We start from the raw sequence: 11,872 nt of genomic DNA, 5'->3' as shown, positions 1-11,872 counted from the left end.
CTATGAGTGATTGAATTAAAGGCCGTGGTCCAGTCTAATGTGGTTTTAGGGATGAGAAACTTATCCTATTTAGATGACTTACTTCCCTAGAATTACATTTGATAGCTTATCATTGACAATCACCAGTATAGCTGTAGCAACGTTTCCTGAATTATCACTGAATTTCTTCGTTAATACAAAAAATTATACAGACATCAAAGAGATAAAGAATTAGAGTGATATTACTACAAGTATGGAATGAAATAGTCATGTAACATCTTGCATAGTAGCATATTGCCATTGCATTTGTTTATTTTCCACTAGTCTGCGTGACAGTGTGAGTGTTAACACTGTGAAACAAATCAAAGGATTTATTTCCCTTGTGAGGTGACAAGGTGAAATAACTCAGAGACGTGAGATGTAAAGATCGATATAAAACAAAGTTACGTTTATCTATATATGAATTTAACAGGGAGGGAAAATCTTCATCTCACTCAATATCTGTTGAAAATTGTCAGAGGGCTTCGCAATAGAGTGTGTGTGCACCCCTTCATAAGTAGTCACCACAACTGTTTCATCCTTGTCCAGGCGTTGGACTTGCTTCTTCACATTGCATCCTTGATGTGTACACTTGTAGTAGTTTCTGCATCCACATATGTGCCTTTAGTTATTAACTTCAATGAAATCCGAAACACTTAGCTGATTAATGTATGGTTAACACTCCGCCTCACTCCAAAACCTTTATTTAATGAGTTAATCACCGTAAGACTTTCTTCCACAACTCGTATTAACAAATTTGAACTTGCATAGTGCTTATTTTTAAAGCATGAGTTAAGGTTGTAGAGTAAGTTTGACGAAAAAAATAAGTTGCAAAAGGAAAGAAAGAAGACAAACCTTGGATATGCGTTATTTTTGACAGCCTTTTGGCCATATTTCCTCCATCTATAACCATCATCAAGAATATCAACCTGGCTCCTCGTTTGAAAAGCAAATCTCTGCTTCTTATTCTTGTTCTTCTGCTTAGCATCTACGTTCACTTCATCGTTCCGATCATTTGTCCCCGTGAAGTTCATTCCACCACCATTACCACCTTGAATTTCTGATGATGCGGAGCCATGAAATATCTCTCCCTCAGAAAATCCATTAGAAGAGTTGATAAAAAAATTGTTGCTGCTAGAAATATTATTACTTATGGAGCCATGATGAGGACTCTGCATTGTCGACGACGGTTTCCCGGCTGATGAACCAAGATAAAGCACAGAATGAGTATCATCCATGAGTAAGAATTATCAAAATTTGAGAAGAAATGGAAAATGAGAGAAGTAGAAAGGAGGAAGAAGATCAGTTCTAGCAGTATAATGAAGCCTATTTATGTTACGTTTAGTAGGGTTGTGTCATGAGTGTGCGTATGCAAGTATGCAACCACCAATTGGTCTACAAGTCCTGAAAGAACGTGAGGCGGCTAGGTGGTTGGTAAAAGTTGCAATCTAGCTATTGATGCTTTGAATTATGAGATGTTAAAGTTCAAATTTTGAGATTGTCATTCAAGATATGATCAAGAATTCAAGATCTCGTGGAATATGTTTGATTTGTGTTGTTTAAAAATATAAAATCAAAGATGGACAAAGCAGTCAAAATAAAACACTTCTTTCTACTAATTTTTTTGTTAATTTCAAGTACGAGAATTTTAGTTAATGGGACAAAGCACACATGTTACAGACCACACACAATTAACATTATTATAAGTTGCCTCCTATATAGGCCAGATTAATATCCATTGATAGCTCTGTACCGTTATATGTATGTTTGTAACGAACAAATAACTGAGACTAAATAACTAAGCTAGAGCTCGTCTTTCTACTACTTCTTTTGTGATAATAAACAATTATTAGAGTTTTGAGGAATTTCATATAAATAAATTTGAATGTGAATGGTTATAAATTGTTCAAGTTTAAAAGGAAATTCTGGGGCTTCTTCCGGACCCTCTTTTTTGTAATCCACCTGAGAAACTTCCGTCTAATATTATTGACTGCAGTATGACATTTCAATACTGTAGGTTCGTTGAAATTAACTAGTGCAGAATTTTAAAAAGTTACTTTACACAGAACTTCAAGCTTTTCACACACATATCTTCTGTTCTTATACAAAAATTGAGCACAGAAAAGACATGATTTAAATAGAAGGTATGTTCAACAATTAAAAAAGGGCATGAAGGACATGATTACCGGAAGCTTAAGTCTAATGCCGACAGAAGTTCTCGTACCATTTTACTTTAGAAAATATATAAGGTTTCATATTGGAGAAGAGATTCGAAGTCTCAAGCTTCTCGACAAAGTAATAGGACAGATAGCACTAAAAGTTTAGTATAAATTTCATCCGATTCTCCCTCAATCTCATTTCTTCAATCAAACAAGGTGTACATCATACTTAAAATATAACCTCAGTACTCATTCATATGAATCACCGTAATACAATAGCCATTACGTCAACAGATATGTAGCGAAGAGTCATTACAACATATAGTAAATACATAATAGACAGACATTGTCCGATTGTAGTTTCTGGCACTTTTGCCAGTAGAACTTGCACTTTAAACTTGCAAAACCTAAATGCACATTCACATGAATGATCGCATTCTAGGCCTTGCCAGAGACTGTGCACCATCAACAAAAATGGTTGTGCCAGTCATGTAGCGTGCACCATCACTTATTAAATAGATGACAGTTGAGGCGAGATCATCTTTAACATCAAGCCACCTGTTTAGCGGTGCAGCATCTGCCACCATCTTTTCAGCCCTCTCCTTTCCAACTGAGACAGGAAACTCATCGTCTAAATGTAACCCACGTGCAATACTGTTAACCCTGATCTGGTGTTTCCCAACCTCCAGTGCAGCTGTCTGAGGATGGTAATTATAATAAGAGATAGCTATGTGAATTATACATAAATCATATAAATGACATAAATTTATAACGGAGTTTGAAAGATCGGTAGAGATATGAATACTAATCAATAAATTTAAGAGCAGGTTGTTTGGTAGCTTCTGGCATGCATGAGTTAGATGATTAAACATATTAAACCACACCATATAAACCATATCAGGACACTTGACTGCAGAAAATATCACCTACAAACCTCTTTATGACACTACTTTCCTATGGGAACTGTATATACCAAATGTTAACTATAATTGAACCAGCTATTTTCTTCTCTCTACTTGCTTTCGCCTATTCTGGACAAAGCAAGAAAATTTGTACAGCCTTGTTTATTGTAAGGTGTGCAGGTGGCACCATTTCGAGTTTAATTGTAGCATTAAATCAAATGAATAACATGGAAACAAGTCATTTATGGACCTGCTCTCTATAACAAGTTGCCAGGAGGCCTTAATTTTCATTTTAAACTGGGAGGCTACAAGGTGAAGTGTCCAGTTTTAATAAGAAGGATCCGACTCAGATCCCATACCCACACCCATCTCATGTCTGGTGGGAATGGATATAAGGACAAATATGGAGAGTCTGAGTAACCAAGATTTTGACTGTTAAACGAAAGTAGTTTTGGATGATTCACATTGAGCAAATAAGATCCAATATATATGTTAGATGTAGATGTTGTAAAGGGAGAGAGGGAGTAAAACAGTATAAGGTTGAGAGAAAAAACGGTTGCAGGAACCAGGAAGACATCAGCTCAAGGGCCTACTAGAACATTGCCTCGCAATGAAAAAACAAGTCTGTTCTTGAATTAAATAAACTTTTGTGACAATATATTCATTTGTGACTTATAGAAGACATAATCTTGTTTTTGGTGCAAATATACACAATAAACAGATGTAAACATCTCTACACATATCTGTTCTTGATGTTTTCAACCCCAGTCATAACGTTTGTCTTGTAAATGCTAAAGACAACCCATATGACAAATCTAGTGATGACAAAAGAGGCAACCAACACAACCTGGACATAAAATCAAAATCTTGTACATAAATTGATATGAAGTTTTTTTTCCCAAAACAAGGTTGACCGAGTACACAAGGTTAAGAAATATAGCAAGGTGGAAAGTTGGTCATTTAACAACTATTTTTTTAACACAGAGCTTGTTTTTAAGAACTCGGCATATAAATCAACTGACCATTTGACTATCATACCAGTGACTACTTCCACAAAGAAAAAATTTTAATTTTAAATAGACAGAAAAAAATCTTACCCTAACTAATTGATTCACTCCTGCCAAAGCAGAACCATATGCAGCAGCTCCAGGGTATAATCCTCTCTCAGCACCTATTAATGAGGTTACAAACACAACAGAACCACCTGTTTTCTGATCCCGAAGTCGCTTCCCAACAGCTTTAAACAGGTACCATGCAGACATGTAATTTATCTTAACGATCTTTTTAAATTCATCTCCTGCTAGCTGCAGAGGATCTTGCATCTTTCCTGTTTCATATTAAAGTAGAGATGTCTTTAGTGCAATAAAAGGTTTGCATTGATAAGAAAGAGGATATGCATCTTTAATAAAATTGCAGTGAGAAAAGTAAAGGGTTTATCAAGAAATATTGGCTAATTAAGCAACATTACTAACAAAACAGAAAAACCGTTGTTAACTTGAAGAAGCTTACAAACAAATTCAGAAGAGAAAGGTCAGACAAATACTTGAGACCTCACCAATAAAAGTGTTTACCATTCTCAATGAGGCCAACTGTCTTCAATATTTAGCATTATAATTAAAATGGATTTACTATTATACTCTCTTACTCTGTGACTTTGTGAATTTGGGTAACAAGAGAGCTCATGTCTATAATGTTTTTAATGATTTAAACTTTCAGAAAGCCTATGCGTGCACAGAAAATAGAGAGACATTCACCACCCTGATATAAATCACAGTATGGCCTCAGGCACAGTCTTTGGTTTACGATTAAATGTCAACAATATTATTCCATATCAGACGGTGTGTAGGTATTATAGCCAAGAAATAAAGGGTATCACGGTATCACTAATTGCTAATAATTATAGAAAGTAATTCAATAATAAGAAATGCAAGGGTGAAGATAAGTAGTAAATTCCCTTCAACAAAAACCAAGTACTCCCTCAACATTAAAATTAGAAATAATTATTTGTCACTAGCTCAATGAATAATGATACAACACTAACAAACTTTCTAAAAAAATTACATAGTTGGAACTTTATTAATAACATATTAGGAACTTTAATGTGTTTTATATTCCATATTAAACAAAAAACTCTAATCATGTGGACTGTGTAAATAGAGAAGACAAACAAATTGTGATATGATTATCTATCTACTCACCATATATTTAACCTAACCCCAACCTAATGTAGTGAGTGAAAGTAACCAACAGTTGGCCGCAAGTTGCACACAACAGGACTACTAAGAGAGTAGAAGTCCTCCCTGTCTTGCCTTGATGGGTGTAAACCGAAAAAATATTCACAATTAAATATCATGAAATGCTCAATATTAATAACGAAGAATAACTCTTCAATAAAGAGACAGAGGATGTGCACCACCAACATATTCCTTGCCCGGTATCAATAAAATGACAAAATTCACTACTTTTTAATAGTTGATTTCTTTTTCCTGAATATATACGGTCCACACACCCAATTACAAAGTCACCTTCCTTCTATTGAACAACACCACAATGTCCCTAATTTAATAAACACGAGCATAAAAGTAAACTAAATTACCACGATCAAAATGAAACTTACTCTACTACATTAGGCGCATAAATTTGCACTCCGGGTCGGCAATATCAAATTACAAGTCTTGTCGGAATAAATCAATTTCACAATGTTCTAAAACATAATACAACTTGAAAAAATAAATATAGCTAACCCTAAAGACATAAACTTTGTATCAAAGAATCATTCAGATCATAGTCAAATGCACAAAATCGTGTCACTTTCCCAATATGAGTTGGGTATTAGATCCAATTAGCTACTATCATCCCTAAATATACAAATCATACTGCACAACACACAAACTATACAAATAAAAAAAACACAAACAAACAAGAATTAGCTCAATACAAAGAAAGAAATTACCTTCATATGAATAACAGCTAACAAATGAATCTAGACCACCCAAAATCTTGGAAGCTTGGTCAACAGCCAGATCAAAAGTCAATTCATTTTCATCTTCCATATCCAATCCCACCACTTCAACCTTTACGACACCGTTTAAACTACTAGTTATCTTCTCAGCAGTCTTCTTTAAAGAAGTCTCATCACCCAACAATACCAACCTGATCAAACACACACACACATAAAATTTCTCTTTTTGATAATTAATCACACAGGCACGGGAAATCGAACTCATGATCTCCCGCAAGGCACACAAATAAGATTTCAATTTATCTATATAAATAACACAACTACTAATCTTAACGGTATCTCCCTCGTTTCCTTTACAGGATGTCAAAGAGTTTGAAAAATGAAAATTGAGAAGGTGGAATAGGAGGGGGAGCTTACCAACAACCCTGTTTGGCCAAATGGAAGGCAATGTTTTGAGAGATCTCGTCGCCGTTTGATGTGAGCAGCACTTTCTTTGTTGGAGTTGCCATTTTTTTTAAGATTGATTGTAAGATTTTGTGTAGTAAGCAATCGACACGAGTGAGCAACTAAATGGATTTATTATATATGTGCACATATAAGTAGTTGATACAAACAGTTGAGCAAGGCTGTTGAGACTTGTTTAGCGGTACGACGGTGAAAACAAGAAATGACTTCGATTATGTTGGTCGGTGAGTTTCGTTACATCGGGGTGTTTCTAAATAAGTTTCCTAAGAATAAAATGTGTTCGTTAAATAAATACTCCAAGTGATAAGATTATTTTTTAGCGGTATTAGATAATTCTCCTAATTAGTGAACTTAAAATTAAAGTGTAAATAAAATATAAAAGGGTTAAAAAAAGTCCATTTTTCTTATTTGACAATACAAAAAAAATTCATGTTTAACCCTCTTGCTTTGTACTCCATAGTTGCTATAGAAATCAAAATATTATTATTATTATTATTTGAGTAAAAAAATGGTTAATGTAAACCCGCAGCCGCTATCCCTTCGGGTGCGCATTGGGTAAACCCTACACCAAGGTAAACCGCATTTAAGCGAGAGACTCTGACTCAGGAGATATAATCATAAATTCTCCTCTCGTGAGATTCAAAGCTGTAATCAAAAAGATAGTTATCCTCTTTTTAACCAACCGAGTCAACCCTTACGGGTACCATTCGTTTCAAATTACATATCCACTTTTAAAAAATCACAAAAGTGGAAGTTGATAAGAAAAAAATACATTAAATACATTAATTACATTGAATGAATGTAATACGTGGTACTCCCTCTCATCCATTATATAGGGTGTTTAACTTTTCTCACGTACTTTCAAGAGCTCTAAAAATATAGTAAAATTTTTATTTTTTTAATTTTTTTTGAATTGAAATTTAACATATCTAATTTAATTCAGAAAAAAATTAAAAATAATAATTTTTATTCAATTTTCAAACCACTTAAAAATACATGAAAAAGTCAAACGATCTATGTAATAGATTAAAGAGAGTATATGATTAATTTTGAAAATATAAATTTGAAAGATGTGGATTAGTATTCATTTTGAAACCATAAATTTACATTGAAAATTGAAATGTATAATTAATTTGAAACAAATTTTCTTTTTTCAAAATGGACATATAATTTATAACCGGGGAAGTATAAAATTGAAAATGATATTATAATTGAAAGTGTGGGAGGTGACCAGAGTCAAATATGGTCTGCGGACGACTGAATCGTGTGGTAATAAAAAAATAAAAAAATTACCAATCACCAAACGGCTGGCTGTATATCTTCTGAATAATTAAAACGACAAGTCAATTAGTCAACTAAGTGGGGCTGTCCACCTCACCCGTACGCAGTACGCTGTTTCAATATGACTTTGACAACTACGATTAAATTTACAAAAACATTATTTATTAATTTATAAGTATTATCCCGCTTTTTTAACAAGATGCGGGGAATTCTATTTATCAATATATATTTTAGTATTAATTTTTAGAGAAATTATTAACTTATAAAAAATTGATAATTTAATTATAATAGAAAAATATTTACAAAAATACAGTGCAACAAAAATAAAACAGATATGTAACTGGTTTTTTGATTGCATCTAAAATATTTAAAATTTTATCTAGTTGAATCTAATGGCAAGAAAACCGTATTTTGATAAAAGGAAATTGAAAAATAGCAATTTTAAAAATTAAAAAAAAACGAATTTTTATAGAATTTTTTTTGAAAGTTTTTTTATATAATTTATTGTTGAAGATATATATGGTGTAACAAGCATGCATCAAATTTTTGTTTTCTACTCCTAATATATTATTTTTTTTGATATTTACTCCTATTATATATTACTGAGCAATCTTTTACGTTACAATTTTACTTTTACATCGCCTAAACAGGTTAATTTAAATTACAAATGTGAAATGTGAAAAAACTGTTTTCATGTAATTTCCAAGCTTCATCTGCATAATCTCTTCTGTATAGTAAAAGAGGACTAGGGCATTACCTCCTTATTATCAATTTCACTATAAATCTAACATTTGAACTCCTAATTATCAATTTTATGTTGCTACCAATGTGTTAAGTAACATTTTGAGTTCATTTAAAAAAATTATTAGATAACCCATATTCTCTCTTTTTATTAAATTCTTTTTTTTATAAATTTAATTTTTGAGCAAATAAATACTGATTTATATTATTTATTGATCATCCCTTTTTTTTAATTTAGTTATTATAGTGTTCTTCAGTATATTAAAAGAGGGTTAGGGGTAAATTAAGTAATTTTAATGGTTGTCAAATTACAATTATATCCTTTTACGTTGGAAAAATATAAAAATGTCATGCTCACACAATTTTTGTTAATCATAGGTATAATATTGTATCTACTAAGAATCGAAACTCAAACTTCCTACTAAAATATCTTATATCACTACTATGGTGCTACATTCTTGAGTTTACTTTAAAATTTATATTAAATAAGTTACATCTTTTTTTTTTTAAATTCTTTTTTATTAGAGTAAATAAAATGTTAGTTTATATTATTTATGCGCCTCCTTTTTATTTAGTTTTTGTAGTTTTATTATAAAATTTTAAAAATGACAACACCTCGTATTTGTTTTACTCACCTCGTATTAATTTCCAATTTATTTTATTCACTTCACATTTATAAATTCTCTTAATTAACCTCGATTTGATATATATATAAATATGTATATATATAAATATATATGTGTATATATATATGAGTTATGTTTGTAAGTCATATGTCATAGGTCTATTTGTATATTCGAGGATTCAACTCAACTCAAATAAGAATGTAATAAGTAAATAGTGGATCGACCGTCAGAGAGATCTCGCAAAGTAATATCTGTCAAAGGATTCAGAAACAAGGTTCATCTACAGACTTGAGGAGTTAATTCACTGGAAGAAGTTCAAGAAGTTGATCATGCCTCAGTGATATAAATCAAGATCGTGGATTTAATCAAGTGACAGAGATCTCGTCAGAGTATCATTAATTACAAGGATTTAATCTGAAGAAAATCAAAGTGTCAAAGTCAAGACATGAAGAAACGTCACGGAAGTTAGTCACTCATGAACCAGACAGTACATCGAGTGTCAACGTTGAAGTGGTGGAATTGATTCATAATTGACTGTGATTATCAGAAGATTTTCAGAAGAATGGTTGCTGCTCAGGGTTAGTATTAATTCTCTATTAACTAATTAAGTCATTTAATTTAATTAAGAAAATAAATTATATCTGCAAAGATTAATTTATTGATTAATTGAATTAAATTGATTAATTAATTTAGAATTAATATTGAGGATTTACAAGATTTTAATTGGTTTAAAATCTGCTTAAATTCAAAACAAGACAATTCATTTGAACTAGTATGACAATCGGTATGACAATTGATAGTCATACCGAAAGTCATGCCAATACATTTAATTGTCTTATTAGAATTTCTGTTTAGATTAAAATATGTTATTAATTCAGCAAGACAATTTATTTGAACTAATATGACAATCGGTATGACAATCAATAGTCATACCGAAAGTCTTGCTAGTTCATTTTGATTGTCTTGCTAGTTGTAAATATTGTCATACCAAAAGTCTTGCTGGCCAAAGAGATTGTCATGCCGGTACATTTTTCAGTTCGGTGTTTGATAAAAGAAGCAGAAGACTTTTATTGATAAATACTTTTACAGAATCCAATCCAAAAAACAAAAAACAAGAACACAGCAGCCGCCAAGAAATATTTCATTGTTCTCTGCTGAAATTCAAAGATCAATTTCTAGATTGCAAAGTTAAATCCAATCAACTAGAAATCATTCTCTTGTTCTTGTGTAACAATCTGGCGGATCAAAATCCCTAGAACTTAATCTCAAATCGCGTTTAGCATTTGATTCTAATTATTGCAAAAATAGAAAAAGTTCATGTCGAATTTATTCTAGATTTGTGATAATTGATTTGAGATTAATACCTTGTAATCGATACAGTTGTTGTAACACCTTTCAAGTTTAATAATATTTTTATTTAACTTGAATTTTGTTTCACATTTTTTATTCCGCATTTATTCAATTATTTGGTACTGTTTGTATTCAACCCCCCCTTCTACAAACAAATTGGGACCTAACAATTGGTATCAGAGCCTTCTGATTAACGAACAAATCAAGATCCTAGACTTTTGTGATTTTTCAACTCCTTGAATTTTATTTATTCAAAAATTCATAATGACTTCACATAAAGTTGGAACCGTTAATATTCCACAATTTGATAAAGAGAATTATATCATGTGGAAGAAGAAGATGCTATTATTTTTACAAGTTGCAAATCCCAAATATTCAAACTTGTTAAAGAAGGGTATAAAAACTCCGATGGTTATTGAACCGGAGGTAATAATAGATGGTGTGATGACTACTAAAGCTAGAACCTATCCAAAAGAGCCCGAAGATTTTACTCCTGCTGAGAAGGAAGAAGCCTCCTTGGATGCCAGCCTTCAATTAATATTAATTGATTCCCTTGATCCCTTGATGAACAGACATGTGATGAACTGTAAAAATTCTAAACACATGTGGGAAACTATTGAGGTAATTAATGAAGGCACAGAGGAAGTTAGGGAGAACAAGTTGGAAATCCTAACCTCTGAATATGAACATTTCAAATCAAATCCAGGAGAAGGAATTACTGAAGTGTTTGAGAGGTACAATGCGTTGATCAACAACCTGAACATCAATGGAAAGTATTATTCAATCAGGGAGGTCAACAAAAAGTTCCTTTTAACACTGCCAGCTCATCTTGAACATAGAATCACTGCCATTAGAGAAGCTAGAGATCTGAGTGAGATTTCTTTGGACAAGCTCTATGGAGTGTTAAAAACCTATGAGTTGGAGCAGATTCAACAGAAGGAAGTCTATGGGAAGGATAGAATGGTCAGCACATCTACTGCACTTGTAGCTGAAGGTCAACAACAACAACAATCTCAACAATTAGAAAGAATGGTACAGTTTTCCAAGGGTGAGGAAAATGAGTTAGTAGCAAAATATGATCCTCCTACTATAAATCAATCTAGTGATGATTTTTATTCCTTGGAAGAGCTGGAGCAATTGGAAGACGAATCAATGGCCTAAATTGTCAAGAGATTCTCTAATGTCAGATTCAGGAGGAATCCCAAGCTTAAGTACAAGTCCAACTACAACAAATTCCAGAAAGGTGGATCTTCATCCTCTAACACCAGCAGTGGTGGATACAAAACATGGATGGTTGATCAGGGCACCATTAGATGCTATAACTGCAATGAGTTGGGACACTTTGCCACAGAATGCAGGAAGCCAAAG

The 11,872-nt window shown here is 32.5% G+C and overlaps 2 protein-coding genes across 2 annotated transcripts; both read right to left on the bottom strand.

Annotated features, from left to right (window-relative positions):
• Positions 1-233: 233 nt before the first annotated feature.
• Positions 234-1,424, bottom strand: LOC141682895 (putative WRKY transcription factor 43). Its single transcript, XM_074487582.1, has 2 exons — positions 874-1,424; positions 234-622 (listed from the first exon to the last, which is right to left on the bottom strand). Exons 1-2 carry the CDS (start codon positions 1,254-1,256, stop codon positions 445-447), a joined length of 561 nt encoding a protein of 186 aa, XP_074343683.1. The 5' UTR covers positions 1,257-1,424; the 3' UTR covers positions 234-444.
• Positions 1,425-2,338: 914 nt separating this feature from the next.
• Positions 2,339-6,717, bottom strand: LOC141683912 (uncharacterized). Its single transcript, XM_074488717.1, has 4 exons — positions 6,459-6,717; positions 6,033-6,232; positions 4,177-4,406; positions 2,339-2,875 (listed from the first exon to the last, which is right to left on the bottom strand). The coding sequence occupies exons 1-4, from the start codon at positions 6,548-6,550 to the stop codon at positions 2,597-2,599; spliced, it is 801 nt and encodes a 266-aa protein (XP_074344818.1). The 5' UTR covers positions 6,551-6,717; the 3' UTR covers positions 2,339-2,596.
• Between the last annotated feature and the right edge of the window lie 5,155 nt (positions 6,718-11,872).

The sequence above is a fragment of the Apium graveolens genome, chromosome 9 (genome assembly GCF_009905375.1).
Source record: "Apium graveolens cultivar Ventura chromosome 9, ASM990537v1, whole genome shotgun sequence".
Taxonomy (NCBI): Eukaryota; Viridiplantae; Streptophyta; class Magnoliopsida; order Apiales; family Apiaceae; genus Apium; species Apium graveolens.
The sequence above is the reverse complement of the archived record's forward strand: the minus strand, read 5'-3'. Positions and strand labels throughout refer to the sequence as shown.